This window comes from Hypanus sabinus, chromosome 14 (assembly GCF_030144855.1).
Source record: "Hypanus sabinus isolate sHypSab1 chromosome 14, sHypSab1.hap1, whole genome shotgun sequence".
Lineage (NCBI taxonomy): Eukaryota > Metazoa > Chordata > Chondrichthyes > Myliobatiformes > Dasyatidae > Hypanus > Hypanus sabinus.
In genome coordinates this window covers 59909672-59937656 of record NC_082719.1, presented here as the reverse complement: position 1 = coordinate 59937656, position 27985 = coordinate 59909672, and the positions used below count along the sequence as shown (strand labels likewise).

The 27985-nt window shown below is 42.1% G+C and overlaps 1 protein-coding gene across 2 annotated transcripts; it reads left to right on the top strand.

Annotated features, from left to right (window-relative positions):
* Nucleotides 1–27398, top strand: frg1 (FSHD region gene 1). Of its 2 annotated transcripts, none has more exons than XM_059989299.1 (9): nucleotides 1–127; nucleotides 778–845; nucleotides 1936–2001; nucleotides 5861–5918; nucleotides 9029–9143; nucleotides 12639–12743; nucleotides 22225–22316; nucleotides 25266–25376; nucleotides 25476–27398. In XM_059989299.1, the coding sequence occupies exons 1-9, from the start codon at nucleotides 72–74 to the stop codon at nucleotides 25510–25512; spliced, it is 708 nt and encodes a 235-aa protein (XP_059845282.1). In that variant the 5' UTR covers nucleotides 1–71; the 3' UTR covers nucleotides 25513–27398. The 2 variants fall into 2 exon arrangements, with proteins under 2 accessions (XP_059845282.1, XP_059845281.1); XM_059989298.1 differs by having other exon boundaries at nucleotides 1936–2058.
* The last annotated feature ends 587 nt before the right edge of the window (nucleotides 27399–27985 follow it).

The window sequence follows — 27985 nt, the reverse complement described above, 5'->3', positions numbered from 1 at the left end:
CCGACGCCGAGCCTCCAGTTCGTTGGGTGTCTCTGCTCTCTCTGCAGTTGGCGCTGAGTCTCTGGTCCAAGATGGCGGAATATTCCTGTGTGAAGCGAACAAAGCTGGTGCTGAAAGGCGTGAAAAGGTTGGGGTTTAAGGCTCAGACCGAAAGAGTGTCCCCAGGAAGGGGGTGGGGGTGGACGATGTCCACAACGTGAGAGGGGCAGAGAGAGACGATCAGGTTTATTTTCACGGTCTTGTATCACATGAATAGGATTTTTTTGCGACCACAGTACAAAAACATAAAAATACATTAAATCACATACATTAAATACAGTGAAAGAGAGTGTGTCAACAGTTAGGTTGTGAAGAACAACTGTAGAAGAATGCCTGATACTTGAATAAAGTGGGGTGTATTTTGAGGTACTGGAGACAGTGAGATTTCTTTAATAATTTCATCTGCTTATCACAGCCATAAACATACGTCTGTTCCCTCTTGAGTGGAACTATATCACATTTATGGTGTAGTACAGTTGTAGAATCCTAAAAGTTCTTCCTGCTCACTCTGTAAGGGATACTTTGACCAGTAATTGGGCTAGACACAATTTTGTGGTTTATTTTAAATGCAAGAGAAAATGGTTTACTAATTCAGACTATTAAGAACAGCATCCTCTGTTAAAGCCCAGAATTTGCTGGCCACCACATTTGCTTTTGTAAAGACGGATCTTGAATGGTCAGGTATCATCACACAAACATGGTTTACATGTTCACGTCAGTCATTACATTTTACTGTAGCAAGAAGAAGAAATGCAAAGAAAAAAGAAAACGAGAGGAGGAGGAAGAACAAGTGGTGGATATTGTTGGTGAGTTCGGTAACAGGATGTCTCTGCTTGTTTGAGGTTTTTAATGTAAAATTTTCATCCATACATAATTGAAGGAAATATTTTACTGTAATCTAAATGGGCTTGCATGGAAGTTTATTGGTACCACATCAACTTGAATCACCATAAATATCAAAACTATTTTAAAAGTATTTCATAGAATGTAGTTGCACATCACAGGATTGCAAAAGTCCAAGAAGTTACTTCAGTGCCGTATTCTCTGTAGTAAAGAACCATTGGGCAATAAATACTGGGACATGCCAATCGCAAAAGACTTTCAGTATGCACTTATCACCCCCTCATAATTTTATCTACTGGGTGAAAGGCCTCAGCCTGAAACATTGACTGTCCATTTCCCTCCACAGATACTGTCTGACCCACTGAGTTCCTCCAGTTTTGCACCATAAGTCACCAGTGTGATCCGACTGAGAGCAGTTTTGCTTTCCAAGATGAATTTTAAAATAGAGAAAAAGCACAATTTCCATGAAGTCACAATGGATTAATGAAAATAAACTCTTCATGATTGCTTCCAAGTTCTCTGCAGCTATCACAATTCAGTGTGTTTTGGAAGTTGTATTGTACTTAATGTAGATGTGCTCTTGTAACAAGTTATTATCAGGGGTCGAAACAGGCCATCACTTCGGAATCAATAAGCTATGGATTCAAACTTCACTTTGGTTTCCCTATGTTCATATTCCAAACCAACAATTCAGTGTAGTGCTGATCACACCGAATTGCTACTGGGCTGATAAACAATTAACCCAAGATTCCAATTGTTTGATCTGGTAAACAGAAAAGATACAATGCTACTATTTTTAAAAAAGGGCAATGAAATTATTTTCCTTTGAATAATATCACAATAACACATTTTACTAGCGTTTATCTCCTTGCTGTTTGTGAGAGCTTGGTGTGTCTGATTTGGACCCTTCATTTGCCTGCATTAACTGAAATGGCTACTACTCAAAATTATTACCTGCTTTTGAAGTACTTTAGATTGTTATGCGAGGTGTTAAGTCATTCCAATTTCCTCCAAGGTGTTGCTTAATTTTTACATGTACATGTTCTGTTCCAGGAGGATGGTGGGCAATTCGGAATTTTGGAGAGATTACTGGAAGTGTGGCAATAGAGATGGGGAAAGGTACCTATATCCATGCTCTCGATAATGGGCTTTTTACTCTAGGAGCTCCACATAGAGGTTAGTTGGCATAATTTAAAATGTTTTAATCTGGGTTAGTATGCCCTATTAAACCCAAGATTAAGCAGGCGTCATCTATATGCAAATATATTATTTTCTGAAATCATTGAAAATATTTAAAGTTCTTTGACTTCACTGGTTGAATTTCACATTAATAATGCAACCATTTCCTTTAAAAGCATTTCTGATTCAATTGATTCATTTTTTTAAAATCTACCATTTAGATTGAACAAAAGTGAATTAAGTTAGATTATCTCAACAGGCTCCTACAAGTGACTTTGCAAGTGGTACATAGAATTTTCAAACTGTCATGTAGATGTAAAATAACCTATTTGGTTTTTCAATTCATCTGGTTATTTATTTATTGGGGTGCAGCATGGAATAGGCCCTTCTGGCCATATGCTGCCCAGCAACCCCTGACTTAAACCACAGGACAACTTACAATGACCAACTAACCTACTGACCAGTACATCTTTGTACTGTGGGAGGAAACCGGAGCACCCCAAGGGCACCTGGGTGGTCTCAGGGAGAATGTACAATACAAACTTCTTATAGAAAATGGCCGGGATTAATCCCAGGTCACTGGTAGGGTAAAGTGTTGTGCTACTAGCTGTAGGTTGAAAATATCTGAGGTGCAACTCAGGGGTGTGTGCTTAGCCCACTGCTCTACTCTTTATGCACACGTGACTGTGTGGCTAGGCGTTGCTCAAATGCCATCTACAAATTTGCTGACAATACAACCATTGTTGGTAGAATCTCAGGTGGTGACAAGAGGGCGTACAGGAGTGAGATATGCCAACTAGTGGAGTGGTGCTGCAGCAACAATCTGGCACTCAACATCAATAAGACAAAAGAGCTGATTGTGGACTTCAGGAAGGGTAAGGCGAAGGAACACATACCAATCCTCATAGAGGGATCAGAAGTGGAGAGAGTGAGCAGCTTCAAGTTCCTCCGGTGTCAAGATCTCTGAGGATCTAACCTGGTCCCAACGTATCAATGTAGTCATGAAGAAGGCAAGACAGTGGCTATACTTTATTAGGAGTTTGAAGAGATTTGGCATGTCAAAAAATACACTCATAATCTTCTATAGTTGTACTGTGGAGAGCATTCTGACAGGCTGCATCACTGGTTCGGAGGGGCTACTGCACATGACTGAAAGAAGCTGCAGAAGGTTGTAAATCTAGTCAGTTCCATCTTGGGCACTAGCCTACAAATTGCCCAGGACACCTTTAGGGAGCAGTGTCCCAGAAAGGCAGCATCCATTATTAAGGACCTCCCACAGTCAGGGCATGCCCTTTTCTCACTGTTACTATCACGTAGGAGGTACAGAAGCCTGAAGGTACACACTCAGCAATTCAGGAACAGCTTCTCCACCCCCCTCCCCCCCAACCCCCCGCCATCTGATTCCTAAATGGACATTGAAGCTTTGAACACTACCTTATTTTTAATATACAGTATTTCTGTTTTTTTAAAATCTTTTTAAAAATCTTTTCTTTTTAAAAATCTATTCAATATACGTAATTGATTTACCTCTTTATTTAGTATTATGTTTTATTTATTATTATTTCTTTTTTCCCCTCTCTGCTGAATTATGTATTGCATTGAACTGCTGCTGCTAAACTAACAAATTTCACGTAACATGCTGGTGACAATGAACCTGATTCTGATATCTTTCAATTCAAGTGTGCGCTGAATGAGACAAATACATTGGGATGTACACCTGAATTTCTTATAATGCTGTTTTAAATAGGTAATATAAGGAGCATAGTGGGCTTTAGATAGATAAAAAAATTTGGGAGGTACGGGCAACTACAGTATGAGAATATGGGGCTAAGACAGTACTTAAGGAAATTCAGAGAGCAAAAAGAGCCATGACATATCCTTGGTAAGGACAATCCTTGGTAAAGATTAAGGAGAATCCCAAGTCATTCTATAAGTATATTAGGTGTAAGAGGGTATCCAAGGTAAGAGTGGGTCTCCTCGAGCCAAAGGGGTAAACAATATATGGAGTTCAGGAAATTAGGACCTAAATGAGTACTTTACATCTACAGTTGCAAGAAAAAGTTTGTGAACCCTTTGCAATTACTTGGTTTTCTGCATTAATTACTCCTAAAATATGGTCTTATCTTTGTCTAAGTCACAATAACAGACAAGCACAATCTGCCTAAGCTAATAAAACACAATCAATTGTACACACAAAATACAGGTGGAACACAGCAGACCAGGCAGCATCTATGATTTTAGATGCTGCCTGGCCTGCTGTGTTCCACCAGCATTTTGTGTGTGTTGTTTGAATTTCCAGCATCTGCAGATTTCCTCGTGTTTGCACAATCAATTGTACTTTACTTGTCTTTATTGAAAAGATTGCTTAATCATTCACAGTCCAAGCTAGAAAAAGTATGTGAACCCATGTATTTAATAACTGGTAGAACCTCCTTTGGCAGCAATAACCTTCACCAAATGTTTCCTGTAGCTGCTGATCAGACTTGTACAATGGCAAGGAGGAATTTTAGACCTTTCCTCCATACAAAACTTTCAGTTCATCAATATTTCTGGGACACTTTGCATGAACAAGCCTCTTCAGGTTATGCCACAGCATCTCAATTGAGTTAAGGTCTGGACTCTGACTTGGTCATTCCAAAACTCAAGTTTTCTTTTTAAACCATTCCGTTGTTTATTTGCTTGTGTTTTGGATCATTGTCTGTTGCATCATCCAACTTCTATTAAGCTTCAGGTGACGGATCGCTACCCTGACATTCTCCTGTAAAATGTCTTGATACAATTTTGAATTCATTGTTCCTTCAACGATTGCAAGCTGTTCAGGCCCTGAGGCAACAAAGTAGCCTCAAACCATGCTTCACAGTTGGAATGAGGGTTTGGTGTTAGTGCAGTGCCCTTTTTCCTCCTAACATAGCAGTGTGCATTTCTGCCAAAAACTTAAACTTTTGTCTCATCTGTCCACAGAACATTGACCCAGAAGCATTGTGGAACATCCATGTGGTCTTTTACAAACTTAAGATCTGCAGCAATATATTTTCTCTGGAGAACAGTGTTTCTACTGGGGTGTCCTTGCATGAACACCATTCTTGTACAGTGTTTTTCTTATAGTGGACACATAAGCAGAGACCTTAGCACATTCTAGAGGCTTCTGCAGGTCTTTTGCTGTTACATTTGGGCTCTTTTTCACTTCCTTCAGTACTGCACATTGTTCTCTTGGTGTGATCTTTGCAGGATGCCCGCTCCTAGTGATCAATAATCATTAAGCAAAAATATTAAGATGCTGAAAATCTAAAGTAAATACAGAAAATGCTAGAAACAGGCAGGCAGTGAGGAAAGTATGAATTTAAACTGCAGTACTTAAAATTTAAACATACTAGGGTAATACGGAAGGATCCCTGTTTACAGATAAGACCATGGCTGAAGTCAATTTGTTTCTTCTAATATTTATAGCAATAATCAGGAAAGAATAGAAGGGTTTCCTTGTGTCCTGACCAATGTTCATTCTTGAACCAAGACCAGAGTTTGACTACCTGATCATTTATCTTATCACTGCACATAAATTGATTGTGACATTTCCGTACAAAGCAATAGTCTTGTGTGGTCAAAGTAATTGATGTGCCATCGATTGCCCTTGTTGTGCTTTGAGGCATGAAGGATGTGTTCAGTCATTGCTTTAGAAGAAAGAGCAGACTATTGGATGTAAGCATATTTCTAAAACTTTCAGCATCATCTGTTGCTTCTTAGTTGTCCACAATATCTTTGTAAGTTATAACTTTTCATCATTCTTTTTTGTGCTGAGCAGATAATGAAATCCCAGATCCCCCAGAGCAGTTAACTGCTATCAAGTTATCTGAAACCAGGTGAGAAATGTAAGTTAAGTGATATTATTGATGGCACCTGTTTTCCATCCTGCAGTCTTGACTGCCCTGACACACTTTTTATTTGCACAATTTGTCTTCAGTTGCACTTTGGTTGTTTGTCAGTTCTCGTTTATGAATTCTTAAATTCTATTATATTTCTTTATTTTCCTGTAAATTCCTGCAAGAAAATGAATTTCAAGATAGTATATGGTAATATATACATACATTGGTAATAAATTTACTTTGACTTGCTTTGATATTAACTTTGCCTCCCTCTCTACTGTCAGTAGTTTTTACAGATAATGTAAGATCAGTGTCAGAATGAATATGATTAAGTTGCTTGGATGCCAGTGCTATTTATGAAATAGATCATCCAAGACATTGACAGGAACATAAGGCTGTTTGCCCTTACTACCTGTAACTCCTGAATGAGGACTGTATGTAATTTCCTAACTTTCCCTTTCTGAAGTTCACAATCAATTCCTTCAGTTAGTCATAAATCGTGACTATTGACGGAGGCTGTGCAGAATTAATTAGATGGTTAATAGTCGTCCTCTAGTAAATAAATAGTGCAAAAAAGAGGAATAATGAGGTACTACTATACCGACTATACTATACCTACTATTCATGGACCGTTCAGAAAGCTGATGGAGGGGAAGAGACTGTTCTTAAATTGTTGAGTATGGTAACAATACAGGGGCATATTCCAGAAAGTGAGGATCCTTAACAATGGATGCCGCCTGCCTTCTTGACGTGCTGCTTGTTGAAGATTTCTTCAGTTGTAGGAAGGGCTGTGCAGCCTTTTGCAATTCTGTGCACCCATTTAGAATGCTGCGTACCATACTTTTATAGGAATTCACAAGTCTCTGGTGACATAACAAATATCTTCAAGCTCCAAACTGCGTGATTACATCAATGCATTGGGCCCAGGGCAGATCATCTAAGATGTTGACAGGAATTTAAGGCTGCTTGCCCTTTCTATCTTTGACTCCTGAATGAGGACTGTATGTGATTTCCTAACCTCCCCTTCCTGAAGTCCACAATCAATTCCTCCTTCTAACTATTGTAATAGTGCTATCTCATTGTTGAGGAAAGTGTTTTAAATGGGTTGAAGTCTTTTATCACATAGATGACTGTCAGAATATATAAACATACGCAGTGTCTTGTATCCAGTCAAAATACGTTTGGCATCTTTGTCAGTCTAGAGGGATGGAGCTGGTGAAACACCACAGTGATCTTTTGCCTTCAGTTATTTACTGTCTATACTGATAATTTCAGGGTGGAATCATACAGTGTCTCTCAGTGTACAGTGTGTAAGGCATTAAGTTTTGCGAATAGTACAAAAGTTAGTAGGATGGTATACTGCAATGACGATATTTAGTCTATGCAACAGAATATAGATAGGTTGAATGTGTAAAGAAGGACTCAGCAAATGGAGTTTAATGTATGACATGATTTACTTCAACCTGAGGAATCATTATTTTATTGGAGAGAGATTACAGGTGAGTAGTGTAAAGAGGGACTTTGGTGTTGTAGATGAAACACAAAATTAGCAGGCAGAAAGTTCAGAAGGCAAATGGCATATTGGCCTTTATTGTAAAGAGGTTGGAGGTGGAGTTACATAGAATGTTGGTGAGGCTGCATCTGCAGTACTATTTACAGTCTTGGATCCCTTATGTAAGAAGATATATTCACATTTTTGGCAGTCTAAAATAGTTTAACTTCTTGGAACAGAAGGTTGGCCTTGCACGAATGGCTGGGGAAATTCATCAGTTTTGGAGTTTAAAAGAAAGAGGGTAATCTGAATGAAACATAAAATTCTGTCTTGGGAAAAACATAGAACACGCACATATTTACAAGGTATTGTGGCAGTGACTTAAAGCTGAGGCATGTAAGAATATCTTCTCACAGAGGGTGATGAGTCTCTGGAGTTCCCTATCCCGGAAGCTAGATCGCCAGAGGTGTTTAAAGAGAAGGTAGATAAATTTTTAAGATCGGGGAATTAAGGGCTATGTGAAGAGTCCCAGGATAGATCACTTATGACCACATTGAATAGTAGGACAGCTTTGAGGGAGCAGATGGCATACTCCTGCTCCTATTTTCTTATATTCTTGTGTTTATAATTGTAGAGAACAAAAGAAATGTTTACTCAAACATTTTGCTATTATATTTACAAAAATGCGGCTTGTGTATGTTTTATTATAAATAAAATATGCAACATGTAAGTATTTGAATTATATTTATGTTTGAGTGAATACCTTACACCTTCAATGCTGTTTAACAGTGTAAATACATTGTAAGGAAAATCATGAAAATTACTTGAGTTTTTTATTTGTAAAGTCATGTCATGATGGCAACACTTAAGGTCAGTGAAAATCATTTTGGTCCACGTAACCAAGAAATAGAAGACACTGTTCCCTACCCACACCGCCCCTTGCTTTAGTTTGCTGAAAGAGATCTAATTTTTCATGTAATTACCTCTGCTCCGCAACATTTTGCATTTATGTAATACCTTTGCATGGCAAAAAAATTCAAAGGCACTTAGAGAAATGTTGTCAGGTGAAATTTGATGGCAGATGACTTGAAAAGTCTGTTACTTTTGTTCCTTTGATGCACGAAACAAAGGAGTTTTAAATAGTAAGAGATGAAATAATATTGACATGCAAAGGGACCTAGGTGTCCTTGTATACAAGTCACTGCAAACCAACATTGTAGAAAATTAGGAGAGTGGTATATTGGTCTTTTCTGTGTGGAAGTTAGTACAGGAGAAAATATTTCTCACTGAAATTTTATAGAGCAAATATAACAAGAATGCACTGGAGGTATTACATACATTTTTTGATCTAAAGAATCCCTGCCAGCAAATATGTTAGTGGTTCCAAGGTTAGTGGATATGTCTCAAAGGAAGATGGAAGGGTGTTTACTCAATGGAGTTTAGAAAAATAAGTGATCTCATTGAAACTCAAAAATCCTCTCATGGCTTGACTGAATAATAAATTTTATGGAAAGTACATTTTTGAAATTACTTTAAATACCAATACTCTGTATCTAAACTTTACTATATGTAGCCATGACAAATTTATTGTCATTACTTCTGGTTATTTTCATAGAATAGCATTGAAATCTGGCTATGGCAAGTACATGGGAATAAATTCTGATGGAGTTGTTATCGGACGATCAGATGCAATTGGATCAAGAGAACAATGGGAGCCAGTATTTCAGGATGTAAGTTGCCTTCTTTAAATCTTCTTTAATATTATCTATATACTACTAAAACTCTCATGCTCTGTTTGTGACCTCCAATTAGCGCAAACGGTGCATTACAGCGGCACTATTTTTGGCTAAATCAGCTTAAAATGCACTAACTTACAGAATGCAGGCAAAGTTCAGGGTTATATATTTGTATTAAATTGTTCACTTGCCAAAATCAACTGCCCCATTTTCTCCCAAGAGCCAATCCACCATTATGGAAATCAGGACGCAACGCCAAGACGCACGCGCATGGCCAGCCTCAGCAGTGACACCAACCGGAACAAAAGGGCAGAGCAGGGCAGCTGTATTTTGAGTGGCCACATTCTGCTAATCATAGACACAAAATACTCTGCAGATGCTGGGGTCAAAGCAACACGCTGAACTGTCCTGACGAAGGGTCTCGGCCCAAAACGTTGACTGTTTATTTCCACGGATGCTGCCCAACCTGCTGAGTTCTTCCAGCGTGTTGTGCGTGTTACATTCTGCTAATCACCTTCACCATCAGCATGTACAAGATTGGGACAGATCTAACTGCCACCCATCAATAAGAGATAAATAAATCTTATTGCAATGACGTACTTCGAGACACCCATAAAACCCTTTGCTGCAGTCAAAGGACAGCGGTCACATCCATTTAGGAGAGCGCCAACCACATCATCAAGAATAGCGTCTTGGAGGCTTTGGTGTTACTGCTTCATATCTGAGTACAGTGAAAGGTTTCAACGGGACATTCAATCACATAGAAACAGTATCAGGGCAGCTGAAATCCATCGATGCTAGCTAATTATTGTTAGATATGTAAGCAAAAAGACACACACTGAGTACAAATGAAAATGATCAACAAAACATTTTTAACTTAGTTGAACTATTGCAAAGCATCAGCATCATTGTGCAATTAAACACATTATATTCAATGGAAGTTAATTTCTTCTTTCTCTTAATTCCTATTGATGCAAGTAGTCTAAAATTATATTTGTGTTCAGCTTCAAGCCGACTATCATAAACGAAAAAAATCACTTTTAAGAAATTGATGTTGGACCTGCAGAATAGAAATGGGTCCATGATTGAAAAGTAGATTGCAGTCAGAGCTAGGGACGAAACGTGGAAAAACTGAACAATTTTTTCAAAAGTTTGAACTGGGAAATGCTCAACCTCTCCAAATATATCACGTGATAACCCGTCAACACCACCCACCCCCACCAGCGGAAAGGGACTGCGTCTGTGTTTGACCCGTCACTCCGGAAGTCCATTGTGGGAGCTGTAATTCATATGGTTGAGTTGAAACCTGCGTTAGACGGTAAGTATGGACGGCTGATAGTGGTTCTACAGAGGGAAGGGGGAGTTGGGGTGAGCTGTCTGCCGAGTCTCTGATCAGTCAGAGGAAAACTCGCAACGTTGCCATCAGAAGTGTCCGTCGTCAAACCAGGAGGAGCTATATTTGTCTTGCTACGCATCTTTCTTCTTTAATAAACTGAGTTTTTCATCTTCAATTTCCAAAGCAAAACAATACCAATAGCATTCTTGAAAATTTAATGTTCATTCTGGTCACATCAGACTGCGCTACCTTTCTCTCAAAGGGTCCAACGGGTCACCCTGTTGTCTAATTGTCTCATAAACAGCTATATCTTGCTTTCTTCCTGTATTCCAAATACAAATTGGCAAGTCTCATCTAGAGAAATGTATTAAGTTTTAAGCACCATGCTGTTCAACGAATATTAACACTTAAGAAAAAATGCAGTTCGAATGGCACTTGTGATAAGAGATTTATTTATTTGGAAATGCAAAGAAATCGGTGTTAATCTCCTTTGTGGAGATGATAGATAGATATTTGATAATTGCTTCAAAATCATAAATGATTTTCCTATTCTTTCTACAGACCCATTCCACCAAAATCATCTCTCTTCCAGCAGCTGTTTGAAGCTGAGACAGCATGTCTGATAGTTTGGACCCTTCTTTTCAACTGATTTGAGCTTCTGACTACACATTTGCACTATCACAATTGCTTATACTTCCATCATGTCACCTAGTGCCACCCTCGTCTGACATAGTGTTCTGCCATGACTTTTTCCAAAATGCACCTAGTTGTTATTTTCTCTTCCACCCTCCACAGACTTGAACTCATTCAAAGTGATTTTGTCTGTATCCAACCCAGCAGCAAATGTGCAATACTCATCATTATCTTACCTATACTCACTCCCATTTAACCAAGATATTGAATTTATAATTCTCATCCCTATTTCCATAGCATCACATTCCTATTTGTTCTGCACTTTGATTCTCTGATCTCTCTATGCAATTTTGACCACATGTGCATCTCCAATTTTAATTACGACACATTTGAAAGGTATGCCTGTACCCGCGATGCATAGTCTTAAGATGAAGTAAATGGACCTCTTAATCCACTATCATCTTGCTTTTTTTGACTGGCTAGGCAATTTAGTAATAGCAATCAAGGGGCAAATCTTTGAGAGTTTTGCAAAAAATATTGTTCATCATCTGTTACTTAGAAATTGTGTGTCTAAGGCCTGTTTACTATCCTAAAGAAAGCAGTATCTTCCTTTAAAGGTATGATCTAAGGTAATCAGCACCATGTAATGAAATGCTTCTGCCTTCCCCGCTATCTAGTTTATAATTTAAAGTGTCACACAAACTCTCCAGTTTCATACTGCCATATGGTATTCCCATTCATAAAAAGCAGATATTGATATTTTTGTCAGATTACTTAAGTAGCAACAGTCTGTTTATTTCAGTCACCTTCACAATTATAGACAAATAGGAAAAGTATTATTCAAAAACCAGAAATACCAGGAATCAATGACTTGAAACCCTTGCTGTATGTTATTTAGTGGCCATGTTAATTTGATATTAAATCCGATTAAATGAACTAAAATGATATTTAAAATAGATGCATTAGGATCGGTCAAAAATTGGTTGAAGAATTTAAGGAACCAGTTAACTGAGAGAGACAGTCATAGAAGTTTATGAAGAGAATTCCAGAGTTGCACTTAACAGTTTATGTGACCATTGGTGATAAGTGGTCTATCACGAGTTAGCATGCCATGTTTCAGATTATGATGTTTATAATTATAACTTCTGACACATTGTGAAATTTATGAAGCTATTTGCTGAATACTCTCTGGGATAACTGTTTGCATTTTCACTAAATGAGATTGCTTGATGTATCCATCCTAGGGTGTAGGTTAAGACTACAGTTTCCTGACCTGCAACTATTAAGATCATTTAACTTTGGATCTCATCTTGCTCTACCTAACAATGTATTAATGATTGTTATCTGAGTTTGTAAACTACAAGGTCCTTACTGTATGGTGTCTTAAGATGGTAATGTTGTGATATGTTTGGGTGGAGATGGGAAGAAATGAGTTCAGAGGTTACTCAGTAGTCCAGAAAAGATTTCGATATTTGTGTGATTAGAAACCATTGAATTCTCACCAGCTTTTCTTTTTCCAGGGAAAACTAGCATTGATGGCTTCAAACAGCTGTTTCATTTCATGTAATGAAGAGGGTGACATTATTGCAAAACAGAAAACAGCTGGAGAAGAGGAGATGATAAAGGTATTCATGAAGAGTTTAATTGATTGTAAATTAACTCGGGGAATAAATCATTTCTTCCATTTCCTTTTCTAAATTGACATGACTTGCTGTCAAATGTCTAAGAAAAGGTCTAATTTATTACCATCTTAAGTTGTGTAATCTAAATGATTTTTTGTACTTATTGAAAAGGCACTGTTGTGTTTCTTTACAGATAATTCATACACTAAGTAATAGATATAAGCTCTAATACCAGCTTGTATGCAGTGGAAGACTACATACGCATGTTGGAAAAATACCTGGCCTTTTCCCTGTATTGAATCAAGCATAAGTGAATCAGTATTAGGTTTATTATCACTGACATATGTAATGAAATTTGTTGTTTTGTGATAACTTTATTAGGTACAGCTACTTGCTAATGTAAATATCTAATCAGCTAATCATGTTCCAGTAACTTAGTGTGTAAGAGCATGCAGATAAGGTCAAGAGGTTCCATTGTTCAGATCAAACATCAGAATGGGGAAGAAATATGCTCTAAGTGACTTTGACCATGGAATGATTTTGGTGCCAGACAGGGTGGCTTGTGAGTCTCAGAAACTGCTGATCTCCTGAGGTTTTCATGCACAACAGTCTCTAGAATTTACAAAGAATGGTGCAAAAAAAATCTAATAAGCTTCATTTTTATAGCCCAAAACACCTTGTTAATGGGAAAGGTCAAGAGGAGAATAACCAGACTGGTTCAAGCTAACAGGAAGGTGACAGTAAATCAAATAGTCACATGTTATCATAGTGGTGTGCAGAAGAGCACACCAAGTTGAACCTTGAAGTGGTTGGGCTCCAGCAACCGCAGACCATGAGCACACAGTCAGTGGCCGCTTTATCGGGTATAGGAGTTACCTAATAAAATGGCCACTGGGTGTATATATAATGCAAAAAGTGAGCAAAAATAGTGTGGTAGTGTTCATGGGTTCATTGTCCGTTCAGAAATCTGATAGCAGAGGTGAATAAGCTGTTCCTAAAATGTTCAGGCTCCTGTATCTCCTCTCTAGTAGTAATGAGAAGAGTACTGGCTGTCATACTTTTCTGGCTTGAAGTTAGGAAACACTGTTTCACACAAAGTATGAAGGAAATTATGAGCTGTATACTTTGCATAACAATTGATGCCAAATAATTGTTATTTAATTTTAACCTATTGATAAATTTTGTTAACTAATAATAACTCAGATATACCAGTATGTGGATGTATGTAGAGATCAACCATAATCTCATTGTTTGGGAGATTAGGCTGAAGAGGATCAATAATCTACACCTATTCTCATTTCTAAATTGTTTTCTTTACCCAGGCATTCTTATGATCTGCTTTTAAGATATTTTCATTTCCTCCCTTCCAAGAACAAAATTCACTAGTGTGTTTTAATTGGAAACATACTGATCTAGGAGCAACTTAAATACTTCTTATATTATTATATTAGTATATTATTCATGTCTTTCTTGTGTTAGCTGAAATCATGCACAAGGCCCTCCCTAGATCACGGGTGCCCACTTTATATGCAGCCCATACACCCTAACTGGCACTTGAGAGACCGGTGTGGTGGTGGGGAGGGATTTGGTAGCTGCTTTGGGGCTGCCATCATCTCTTGCCAGTCAAGAGTGGAACATTTTCATGAGCCTCGTCTCCCTGTCCTGCACCACAATAGTTGGGATGGGAATAATGTCAAGCTGAACAGAGCTGAAGGTGTTGAACAAACTCAATCACTCACTAAATCAGGGAGGCTGGCTGGTGGGTACTCTTCCCACTCCTGCACATTCTCCAATCACAATTGTTTCTTCATTTCTGACTTAACAAACAATTCTCAGGAGTGGAATCCTCTTGTAACCTAGAGACTTCCTGTGACTTTTTTCAGCATCAGAATCACGTATATCACTGACATATTGTGAAATTTATTGTTTTATGGCAGCATTACAGCGCAATGCATTAAAAATTATTATGTTGTGGCGACCCATTTCCTGGCACATCCGAACCGACTCACAATTAGATAGCCTACGGGGGTTTGCGAGCACAGAGCTTTGGAGCCTCTGCGCCATGGGGGGCAGGTTGAGGGAGGCTTAAAAGTGAGGCTGAAGATTTCGAATAAAATTTTTTCCTTCGACTGCAGTTACCGACTCCGTGTCGTAATTTTAGCGCTGCGTGTAGCACACCGCTACAATTGGTGACCCCGACAGTCCAAACGATTTTTGGACCAGAAATGACCGACGCCACCTCTGTTCATGTGGTTTCGTTGAAACTGCCGGGTTTCTGGACACAGCGCCCGAACCTATGGTTCCAGCAAGCCGAAGCCCAATTCCACGTTCACCAGATCACCTCAGAAGACTCCCGCTACTACTACGTGGTGAGTTCCCTCGACCAGGACACAGCGGCCCAGGTCGCGGAGTTCGTACAGTCGCCCCCGGCAGACGGCAAGTACACAGAATTCAAAGCCCTGCTCCTCAGGACTTTCGGACTCTCACGGCGTGAGCGGGCTGCCCGTTTACTGCACCTGGATGGCTTAGGCGACAGACCTCCATCGGCTTTAATGAATGAGATGTTGTCTCTCGCCGACGAACACACACCCTGCTTCATGTTTGAGCAGGCATTCCTGGAGCAGCTGCCCGAGGACATATGCCTGCTGCTGTCCGACGCGGATTTCAGTGACCCCCGGAAGGTGGCAGCCCGGGCGGACTTGCTGTGGAACGCCAAAAAGGTGAGCGGGGCGTCCATCGCACAGATCTCCCAACCACGCTCCCGGCAGCAAACCAGTCCAGGCCCAGCCGCAGAGCACGCCAACCCCCGGCCCAATGAACACTGGTGCTTCTACCACCAGCGGTGGGGCGCAGAAGCCGGCCGTTGTCGCCCGCCCTGCAAGTTCCCGGGAAACGCCAGGGCCAGCCGCCGCTGATGGCTACAGCGGCTGGCCATCGGGATAGCCTCCTGTATGTGTGGGATAGAAGGTCGGGACGCTGGTTTTTGGTTGATACTGGGGCTGAGATCAGCGTTTTACCCCCGACGAGTTACGACACTCGCAGCAGGGCACCGGGTCCCCCCCCGAGGGCCATGAATGGCAGCACAGTAAGGACCTATGGCACCCGTCAGGTGCAGCTACAGTTCGGCTCCAGCCAGTTCACGTGGGACTTCACACTGGCCGCCATAGCCCAACTGCTTCTGGGTGCGGATTTTTTGCGGGCTCACAGCCTACTGGTCGACCTGCCCAGGAACAGACTGGTCCACGCCGAGACCTTTCAGACGTTCTCCCTGGGTGCAGCCCAGTTGCCAGCCCCTCACCTCGGCTCCATCACGCTGTCCGACAACAACTTCACCAGGGTCCTGGCGGATTTCCCATCGGTTCTGGCACCGCAGTTCACAGCGGCCATGCCCAGGCACGGCGTACAGCACCACATCCCGACCCAGGGACCACCCCTCCACGCCCACGCTGGGCGGCTTCCCCCGGACAAGCTCCGACTGGCGAAGGAGGAGTTCCAGAGGATGGAGGAATTGGGGATCACCCGGCGGTCCGACAGCCCATGGGCCTCCCCCCTGCACATGGTGCCCAAAGCAACGGGGGGCTGGAGACCGTGCGGCGACTACCGCAGGCTGAACGAGGCTACCACACCGGACCGCTACCCTGTGCCGCACATTCAGGACTTTGCAGCAAACCTGCACGGCGCACGGATCTTCTCCAAGGTAGACCTCGTCCAAGGGTACCATCAAATCCCGATGCATCCTGACGACGTCCCCAAAACGGCTCTCATCACCCCGTTTGGCCTTTTCGAGTTCCTCCGCATGCCGTTCGGCCTGAAGAATGCCGCACAGACGTTCCAGCGGTTAATGGACGCGGTGGGACGGGACCTGGACTTCGCGTTCATCTATTTGGATGACATCCTCATAGCCAGCAGCAGTCATTAGGAGCATCTGTCCCACCTCCATCAACTCTGCGCCCGACTGAATGAGTACGGTCTTACAATCAACCCCGCCAAATGCCAGTTCTGACTCGATACCATTGACTTCCTGGGCCACAGGATTACTAAAGATGGGGCAACCCCTCTGCCCGCTAAGGTAGATGCGGTCCACCTCTTTCCCTGACCCACCACGATCAAAGGCCTTCAGGAATTCGTAGGTATGGTCAATTTCTACCGCCGCTTCCTCCCTTCAGCTGCCCGGATCATGCGCCCCCTGTTCGCCCTGATGTCAGGTCCGAGCAAGGACATTACCTGGGACGAGGAGTCCGCCGCCGCTTTTGTTCAAACGAAGGAAGCTTTAGCGAACGCCGCGATGCTAGTACACCCCAGAATGGACGCCCCTACCGCCCTCACAGTGGATGCATCAAACACGGCAGTCGGTGGGGTGCTGGAGCAACTCATCGCAGGTCGCTGGCAACCCCTGGCGTTTTTCAGCAAACACCTGCGACCACCCGAGCTCAAATACAGTGCTTTCGACCGGGAACTGTTGGCGCTCTACCTGGCAATCCAGCATTTCAGGTAATTCCTAGAAGGTCGGCCCTTCACCGCGTTCACGGACCACAAACCGCTTACCTTTGCGTTTACGAAAGCGTCCGACCCCTGGTCGTCCCGCCAGCAACGCCACCTGTCCTACATCTCTGAATACACGACGTATGTCCGGCACGTCTCGGGTAAGGACAATGTCGTGGCGGATGCGCTGTCTCGCCCTACCGTTCATGCCCTTTCCCAAGGGGTAGACTTTGAGGCACTGGCAGAGGCGCAGCAGGCGGATGAGGAAATTCCGAGTTACAGAACCGCAGTCTCCGGTTTGCAGCTGCAGGACCTCCCCGTGGGCCCGGGTGAGAGGACCCTACTCTGTGACGTCGCCACCGGCCAGCCCCGTCCCGTCGTCCCGACAGCCTGGCGGCGCCGCGTTTTCGACTCCATTCATAACTTGGCGCATCCCTCCATCCGGACAACTGTCCGGATGGTTTCCAGCAGGTTCGTTTGGCACGGACTCCGCAAACAGGTCAGTGAATGGGCCAAAACGTGCATGCACTGCCAGACGGCCAAGGTGCAGCGGCACACCAAAGCCCCACCGCAGCAGTTCCATCCCGCCCACTGGCGTTTCGACCACATTCATGTGGATATTGTGGTCCCCCTGCCAGTGTTGCGCGGAGCGCGGCACCTCCTGACTATTGTGGACCAGTTCACAAGATGGCCAGAGGCGGTCCCGCTCACCGACACCACCTCCAAATCTTGCGCCCGAGCCCTGATCGCCACCTGGATATCTCGCTTTGGTGTACCAGCCCACATTACCTCCGACAGAGGCGCCCAGTTCACCTCCAGCCTGTGGTCAGCTATGGCCAGCCTTTTGGGGACTCAGCTGCACCACACCACTGCCTACCACCCACAGTCGAACGGGCTAGTGGAGCGTTTCCACCGTCACCTGAAGTCGGCCCTCATGGCCCGCCTGCGAGGAGCCAACTGGGCGGACGAGCTTCCCTGGGTCCTACTCGGCATCCGCACAGCGCCCAAGGACAACCTGCACGCCTCGTCGGCCGAGTTGGTATACGGCGCGCCCCGGTCGTCCCCGGGGAGTTCCTACCAGCCCCAAGGGGGCAAGAGGAAGATCCCGCAGCAGTCCTGGGCAGACTACGCGAGAAGCTCGGTAACCTGGCCCCCATACCCACTTCACAGCACGGGCGGCACCCGACCTGCGTACCCAAAGACCTACAGAACTGTAAGTTTGTGTTTGTACGAAGGGGCGGGCATCGGCCACCGCTGCAGCGGCCATACGAGGGGCCGTTTATGGTGCTCCGGAACAACGGGTCCACGTTCGTGCTGGACGTCGGGGGGAAAGAGGAGGTTTTCACGGTGGACCGCCTCAAACCGGCCCATGTGGACCTGGCGCAACCGGCCGAGTTTCCGGCACCTCGGTGCAGAGGCCGACCTCCCAAGCAGGTTCTGGTCCAGACTGTGGACATTGGGGGGTGTATCGCCGGTTCTGGGAGGGGGGGTTATGTGGCGACCCATTTCCTGGCACATCCGAACCGACTCACAATTAGATAGCCTACGGGGGTTTGCGAGCACAGAGCTTTGGAGCCTCTGCGCCATGGGGGGCAGGTTGAGGGAGGCTTAAAAGTGAGGCTGAAGATTTCGAATAAAGTTTTTTCCTTCGACTGCAGTTACCGACTCCGTGTCGTAATTTTAGCGCTGCGTGTAGCACACCGCTACAATGTTACAATAAGAAATTTAAAAAGTAAATAAATAGTGCAAAAAGCAAAATAGTGAAGTAGTGTTCATTGCTTCATGACCATTCAGAAATCTGATGGTAGAGGGGAAGAAGCTGTTCCTAAAACATTGAGTATTTATCTTCGGACTCCTGTGCCTCTTTCCTGATGGTAATAGTGAGAAGAGAGCATGTCTTGGATGGTGAATGATGAATGAATGCCGCCTTTTTGAGGCACCACCTTTTGAAGGTATCCTTGATGGTGTGGAGACTCGTGCTTATGATGGGGCTGATTCAGTTTACATCTCTCTGTAGTTTTTTACGATCGTGTGCATCTGTACCTCCATACAAGACAGTGATACATCAGTCGGAATGCTCTCCATCTGCGGAAATTTGGTGGCATATTGCCTTTTTGTGAACTCTGTAAATCTATTTCTCAGTCTTACCTCCATGTCTTAACTCCATGGTAGACTTATATAAGCAAACATTTCAATTTTCTCCTTTGCCCTAAAAATGCTAAAAGCTGAATTTTTAAATTTCCAACACAGTGTTAAGAGGAAGTCTGTGGAGAGAGAAATAAGAGTTAATATTTTTGTTGTTGGAACTTGATATTTGATGATATTAGTGACAAGTTCCTTGCGCGCTCTGACACACAGCTCTTCTATTGCCTTCATCTGCAGCCCTACTTCTTTGGAAGGGATTCCCCAACCCCAATGATTAACTCTTCTCCCCCCCTCAAGCTCTCGCCTCTTATTGAACACCCCTTTCTGGCCTTCTGCCCCTCTGGATCTTATTATCTCTAACTGCCAATGGGAGAACAACTGTCTCAACTTTACCACTCCCCTCACTTATTCCAGCTTCATCCTCACGGAGTTCACTGCCCGCTATTCTCACTGCACCAATCTCAACCTCACCATCAAACCAACAGACAAGGGCAATGCTATTGTAGTATGGTGGACTGATCTCTACCTTGCAGAAGCCAGGCTGTAGCTATTAGATACCTCTTACCCCCTTAACCAGGACCCCACTGAGAAGCATCAAGCCATTGTATCCTGCACCATCAACCTCATTGCCTTTGAAAATCTCCCATATACAGACTCTAACCTCATAGTTCCCTTACCCCACATTGCATGTTTCTACCTTCTAGCCCAAGATCCACAAACCCCACTGCCTGGTGGGCCTATTATTTCTGTCTGTGCCTGCCCCACTGAACTCGTATCTGCATATCGACTCCATTTGTCCCATTTGGTTCAGTCCCTTCCCACCTACATTCATGACATTTCACATGCTGTCAATCGTTTCAACAACGTTCAGTTTCCTTGCCCTGGTCACCTTATTTTCACCATGGATTTCTATCCCCCATCAGGAAAGTTTTAAGGCTCTTCACTTTTTTCTTGACAACAGACCCAACCAGTTCCCCTTCACTGCCTCCTTTCTCTGTCTGACAGAACTGGCACTTGCTCTCAAGGGTGTTTCTGTTCGCTCCTTCCACTTTCTCCAAACCAAAGATGTAGCCATGGGCACTCGCACAGGCTCCAGATAAGCCTGCCTTCACATCGACTACATGGAACAGTCCATGTTCCAAACCTATAGTGGTAATATTCCCCAACTCTTTCTCTGCTACACTGATGACTGCATTGGTGTTACTTCCTGTACTTGTACTGAGCTTGTCAACTGCATCAAATTTGCTTCCAGCTTTCACCCTGTCTGCAAATTAACTTGATTCATCTGACATCTCTCATCACTTTCTTGATCTCTCTGGCATCATATCCAGAGACAGATTATATATTGATATCTTTTACAAACTAACTGACTCCATAGTTAACTTGACTGTACATCCTCCCACTTTTAAGAATACCTTCCATTCCAGGACATCTTAGATGACATCTTTTTTTTAATCCAGAAAGCGGGGTTATCGATACTGCCCTTGCTCATATCTCCTCTGTTTTTCGAACATATACCGTCACTTCACCTCCCCCCCCAAAACATCTGCAGCTTCTGCTGTTTCCAATGGGATCCCACCACCAGACATATCTTTACCTCTCCCCCTTCTGTTTTCTGCGGGGATATGCTCTCCACAACTCCCTTGTCCGCTCATTCTCTCCCTCTTAGAAACTATCGTTGCAACCATGTTATGTGTTACATCTGCCCCAACACCATCTCCCACAGCAAAATCCAGGGCCCCAATAGTCCTTCTAGGTGAGGTGGTGCTTCACCTGCAAGACTTGTCAGGGTCATTTATTATATCCAGTGCTCCCGGTGCAGCCTCCTCTACATTGGTAAGTCCCAGTACTGCTTCATCAGGCACCTTCACTCTGTCCACTGCAAAAGGCAGGATCTCCCAGTGGCTACCCATTTTAATTTTACTTCCCATTTCCATACCAACATGTCTGTATGTCTCTCTCCTCCTCTACTGCCATGATGAGGCCAGACTTGGGTCAGAGAAGCAACACCTTGTATTCCTTCTTGGTAGTTTTAACCTGACTATTGATTTCTCTAATTTCTTGTAACCAATGCCCTCTTGCTCCTCCTCCCTCTCTTTTGTTTTCCTGCTTCCTGGTGGCCCACTCACTCCGTCTCTTCCCCTCTCCTGCTCTCATAACTGCCCATCACCTCCCACTGGTTCCCTACGTACTTCCCTTTACTCCGGGGTTTATTGTTTGTCCTTTTAGATTCATTCTTCAGCCATTTATCTCTTCCACCTAACACCCCACACATTCAATTTCATCCCCATTTCCCCACACGCCTACCTGGACTCACTTATCACCTGCTAACTTGTGCTTCCCCACCCACCCACACCTTTTTATTCTGGTTTCTGTCCCCTTTCCAGTCTGATGAAGGGTCTCACCAAAACATTTTGACTGTTTCCCTTCAGTTATGCTGCCTGAATTCCTTCAGGATTTTGTGTATTTCTTGAATCTGCAGAATCTCATGCCTCTAAGATAATAGTTTTACTGTTTTTAATGATTTTCAGTCTTGCTGAAACTTGGACCATGAATCTTTTGTTGCTAAATTAAATTGTGTACTCAAAGAGTGACTAGATTTACCCATACTTCAAATCTGTTTGGAATAATTTGTTCATTCACACATCACTGAACACCCACTCCAGAGTTTTTAAGCGTTGTATCTTGTCCTTTTTCTTAATTTTCCAGTTTAATTATTTTAATATAATTTTCTCCTTTTGGGGTAGTTCTTTCTCACCATTCCTTTCATCTCTGGCAATAATTATAGTATATCTCAGTAAATGTAGATTAGCCAGATCTAACTTATCAGAAATGTGCTTTTTTCTTAATTTTACAGATTCGCTCCAGTGCTGATATTGTTATAAAACACAAAGATGAGCTTCTGGATGAAGATAGGGGTAATGTAAAGGAATGTGAAATCAACTATGTGTAAGTTCTTGAAAATTTTGGCGCTAATTGAATCAATGCACATTTAGATCTACATCTGTTACTCTGTCAAAAAATGGAGAATAAATTAGCAGAAGGTTATCTCTGTGAGGTGGTGAGGAAGGCAAATGCCATGTCAGCATTCATTTCACGAGGTCTAGAATACAAGATCAAGGATGTGATGCTGAGACTTTATAAGGCACTGGTGAGGCCTCACCTTGACTATTGTGAACAGTTTTGGGCCCCTCATCTTAGAAAAGATGTACTGGCTTTGGAGAGCGTCCAGAGGAGGTTTACAAGGATGAATCCAGGAATGAAAGGGTTATCATACAAGGAATGTTGGATGGCTCTGGGTCTCCGCTCACTGGAATTCAGAAGGATGAGGAGGGAACTAATTGAAACTTTTCAAATGTTGAAAGACCTAGACAGTATAGATGTGGAAAGGATGCTTCCTATGCTGGGAGCATCGAGGACAAGAAAGCACAGCCTCATGATATAGGGGATTCCTTTCAAAACAGAGATATGGAGAAATCTCTTTAGCCAAAGGGTGGTGAATTTGTTGCCATGGGCAGCTGTGGAGACCAGGTTGTTGGGTGTATTTAAGGCAGAGGTTGATAGATTCCTGATTGGACATGGCATCAAAGGTTACAGGGAGAAGTCTGAGAACTGGGGTTGTTGAGGAGGAGAGAAGGAAAAAAGGATCAGCCATGATTGAATGGCGGAGTGGACTCGATGGGCCAGATGACCTGATTCTGCTCCTATGTCTTATGGTCTTGTGATGACAGATTTCAAAACTCTGAGACTGGGGGATCTAGGTGCCCTGATGCATTGTCACAATGGGTAAGGATGCAGAAACAGAAAATAATTGGGAAAGCTAAAGGAGTTTTAAAGAGCAATAAGAGCTTAATTGGTCTATCAGATATCCTGAGAAATATGAGAAAGTGGTTGTGGAGAGGATGTTTTCTCCTGTGGAAGAATCTCTGACCAGAGGTCACCATTTAAAAGTCACCCACTTAAGCCACAGATCTCAAAGACAGTGGTGGGGTGGGGAAGCCAATGGAAGCTGAGTTAGATAGATATTTGATAAGAGGGACTATTGCCTGTTACCAGAAGAGGCAGGGTGGGCTGCAGGGACCAAGTGAAAAATGATGTTATTCATTCTTCAAATCTATCTAAGATATTGTTTGTCACATAATTCAGAAATACTGTGACCCTTTTATGGCTGTTAATATGAAAGAGGTCTGGATTTCTTCTGTTCATTGTTTATAAAAAAAGTCATTTTTAATATTTCCCTGAATCTAGCTTTGTTTTTAGGATATGTAGTTTGTTCTGGACTTGCCCATCAGAGGAAGCTCTCCTTCAAATATTCTATTCATTCTGAACATCTCTATTAGATTACTCGTGGTCTTCTCTCCACAAGAGAATGCAAGTTTTTGTCCTTGGTTCATTCCCTATGTAATATTTCTACATCATTGTCTTTATCATTTTGCACGTCTTCCTAAACCAAAGCTGTAGCCATCATAAATAAGTGTGATAACCCAAATACGTTCTAATCAGGCCTGTTTATATCCTATGTTGCTTAAGATACAGGTCAATATTCCATTAAGCCTAATTATTTTTGCAGTCGCCACCAATTTCTGCACACAAACGCCTAAATATCTGGTATATGACCCATTTACAAAATATTCTGATCTATTTTTCACAGACTTAATTGGATGAGCTCACAATTTTGCACATTCATGTACGCTGCTACCATTTTGAAACTTCTTAATGAATAAATTTCCTGACAGGTACAGATATAAATTTTAACCAATGCTTCAATGACAGACTCCGCCATCTTCATCAGGGATAATGCCTGGGCAAGTCTAGTCCTGTGGTATATATAGCCCCGTCATGTGTCCTTCCTGATTGGTTAGTCCTCAACCAATCAGGTTTTCACTGTCCGACCTTGTTTATAGTCAAATTTCAGTTCTTAGTTAGAGTGAGACTTCGTCTTTGTTAAAATTCTTATTCTCTAGTCTTATTTCAATGGCTTCCTTCACCAGGCAGTCCCAAAAGCCATTGGTGCGACGCAGTAGTTTTGTGCCATCAAAGTCAATCCTTTAGCCATTGTGTATGAGTGTTCTGCTACCACCGATTTCTTCAGGTAACCCAAACAGATACCCCTCCTTTGCTCCTTAATGGGGGTTTCAACTGTGCTGGTATACACTGCTCAGCATTTACAGGGAATCCTGTAAATGCCAGCCATCCTGAGTTCCATGTCATTTTTGATCTGCAGAAGCTAGGAGTTGAGCTTCCCTATCGGTTGTGGATGATATTAATCCAGTATTTCTTCAGGAACCTGGCATCCTTCCAGAAACCGTGGAAATTTAGGGAAGACAGGTGGTAGCAACGGCTTCCTGCTCGTTTGGTTTCATGGTTTTTCCGTCAGCCCTTTTAAGGGCCTGATTGATTTCCTTCATCTTCTACCCACTCTGTAGGAACATCGTACATAATCGTCTCATTTCTTCATGGAGACTCTATAGGTCTGAAATAGTTTTCGCATGGCTAATCAGCAGTTAAAATTAACTGGAATCCACCTGGATCTCATTTTTCTCTTCCTTGAATGCCACAATGAAGTAACAAATTGACATGCCGCATACTAAATCATCATGGTTAAAATCGATACCTGTGCCCGGCTGGAGACCTGAGAAGTGTTTATTCTGGGAAAGCACTAGATCCTTTTTCTTTTTACAGAGCTTACAATACCTATTTAACAATGCTGTTACTGATTTTCCATCAAAGATAGTACTCTCCAATTTAATTCCATCCTTGTGTAACTTTTGCTGATGCTTTTTCCTGCTCTTGCCTTGTCTTGCTTAAATCTTAAAACAAGAAAAGCGGGTAAGAAGCAGTTTTGAATGGATTGGTATATTGTGCTGAACGCTTTATTCTGTTCCCACTGTACTGCAGAAAGAAATTTCAGAGTTTTCAAGATCAAAAACTAAGAGTGAATACAGAAGACAGTAAAATGTTGAAGAAAGCCAGACAAGAAGGCACTTTCCACGAGGCTTTGTTAGACAGGTAACAAAGTTTTTACATCAGAAAATGATTGTCCATTTAGATTTTTTGGCTGCTTATTTATCTTTAATTTCATAATGAACTGTCTGTTTTGTTCTTCAGGAGATCCAAGATGAAAGCAGATCGATATTGCAAATGAAGTCAGGATGGATATTCTCAATATATTGATATTTTTACTGGATATGTAACTTTTTTGTCTCCAAGACAACTTGGTTATTAGTACTGGCAGTGCTGTACAGTAATCGGTGACACATTGATATTTTTAAATGCCTTTAGGGGTAACTTGAGTAATCTTCTTGCAAGAGTAAATTGTAAACGTAGCTTTCGGCTTCAATGTGATGATTTAGTATGCTGCATTTTAAACATTGTTACTTCATTATGGCATCTAAGGAAAAGAATATTGAAAGGGAAACTAGAAACAGATATTGAGAAGCAAAGAAGTCATCAACCTGAAATACTAACTCTTTCTCTCTCTTCAGATACTGCCTTTTCCAGCATTTTATATTTTAATTGCAAAAACAAAATCCAGGTAGATTCCAGTTAATTAGGACACATTGGGACCAGTACATTTTGGCCTAGTTAAACAGTTGCTCAATTAGCCAGTTTCATGGAAATGGTTAAAAAAGAATTTAAAGAAAGATAATCTACTGTTGAACTGAGTAAAAATTATGTATTTAGATGAAATAAAGAATAAATTCAAACACTAACAATACTGCTGCAGTACTATAAAACTGTGTATTAATTCAAAAATTTATCAACAGAGGAATTCTTGCAGGGTGTGCTGCCATGATCTTTTGAATGTAAAGGAACAAAATTAGTGCAGATGCCTAGTACAGATAATGGTCTCATATGTTCAATGCTTTTGACAATTGTATCCACCAAATCCTCATTTTCATTGTAACATTCAAGATGATCAAATTCTTTGTAGTGCCTAACTTGAAGTACGGTAATAAATTTGTTTCATTTTCACTCCCAGCCATATCTGGCATCTCCAAGCATGAATGTTTGAAACCACAATGAGCAAAACAGTTCTGAATTGTCTCACAAATATCAGTGACAAAAATCACTGCTTTTTCAACACAAACACAAGCAACTGACACTATTTGAAAACTGATTGACAAAAGCCTCCTATCCCAATTAAGCAGCATAGTGTCCCAAATAAACGAAGGGAACCAGAATCGGGTTTTATATCACAAACACTCAAAAATCTGCAGATGCTAGAAATCCAAGCAACACACACAAAATGCTGGAAGAACGCAGGAGGCCAGGCAGCATCTATGGAAAAGCGTAAACAGTCAACATTGTGGGCCAAGACACTTAATCATGAGCCCTTCATCAAATAGTGCAAAAAGCAAAATAAAATAGTGACATAGTGTTCATAGGTTCATTGTCATTCAGAAATACATGGTGGAGGGCTATTCTTGAATCATTGAGTGTGTATATAGGCTCCAGTATCACTTCCTTGATTGTAGCAGTGAGAATCGGGCATGTCCTGGATAAATGGAGCTTCTTAATTGTAGATGCTGCCTTTTTGAGGTCTTCGCCTTTTAAATGTGTCCTCAATGATGGAGCGGACCGAGTTTACAACTTTCAGCAGTTTTTTCCAATCCTTTGCAGTACTCCCTCCGTGCCAGACGGTGATGCAACCAGTTAGAATACTCTCCGCAGTACATCTGAGAAATGTTCAAGTCTCTGATGACATATCAAGTCTCCTCAAACCCCTAAGGAAATATAGTCGCTGTCGTGTCTTCTCTATAATTTCAATAATATGTTGGGCCCAGGATAGATCTTCAGAGATGTTGATACCTAGGCATCCCATCTATCTTCTTGAATAGTTTTTGTTCTTTAAGAGTTGTCCCAAATAGATGGCTGTCCCGATAAGCTGTATTTATAAAACTTTTGTGTTCTATTATTGGTTGTTTTAGTTATTCATTCATAAACAGTTGTCGGTGATGTAAACCTTAAATTTAGGATACAAAAATCATCAGAGGTTATGTACTTAGAAGTATTAAATACAGTAGATTTCAGTCAATTGGGTCATTGGTTAATCAGAGCAGCCATTTATTTGGGAAAACTCTTAAAAGGCAAAGGTTAATTCTAGAAAATAGCCAGGATTCCCTGTGTTTACTTGGGGTACTGTGTCCATTATTGGGGCTGGAGACTGTTGCTGAACAGATTCTAACTAGCATCATTTGCATGCACTTCCATAGCCATTAGACACTTCACTGCTTGGAGCAATCAGTTTTTAAATAACATTAGATGTGTGTGTCTGTGTTCAAAAAGCAGTGATTTTTGTCACTGATAGTTGGTGAGATTATAAGCAGTAAGACAATTCAGAACTGTTTTGCTGACCGCAGTTCAAGCATTCAGACTTGGAGATGACAGAAACAACTGGGAGTGAAAATGAAAGGATTTGATTCCTTCAGCAAATTAGGCATTACAAAGAACTTTAAGGTATTGACAATCATTTTGAACATTATCTTTGGTCTGCACCAGACACTCAGTTCTCACCTGTGGCTCCAAGTAACTCTTTGTATATAACAGCTGGTACACCCTTTTGACGGGTGGGCTAAACCAGGTGAGGGTAGCCAGCGGGTCTCATACCCCAGTAA

Excerpts from the sequence above, each read along its gene's own strand:
- frg1 (XM_059989298.1), top strand. The coding sequence starts at position 72 with ATGGCGGAATATTCCTGTGTGAAGCGAACAAAGCTGGTGCTGAAAGGC. Across the intron at positions 128-777 it reads GTGCTGAAAGGCGTGAAAAG|CAAGAAGAAGAAATGCAAAG; the intron begins GTTGGGGTTTAA and ends ATTTTACTGTAG. Across the intron at positions 9,144-12,638 it reads GGGAGCCAGTATTTCAGGAT|GGAAAACTAGCATTGATGGC; the intron begins GTAAGTTGCCTT and ends TTCTTTTTCCAG.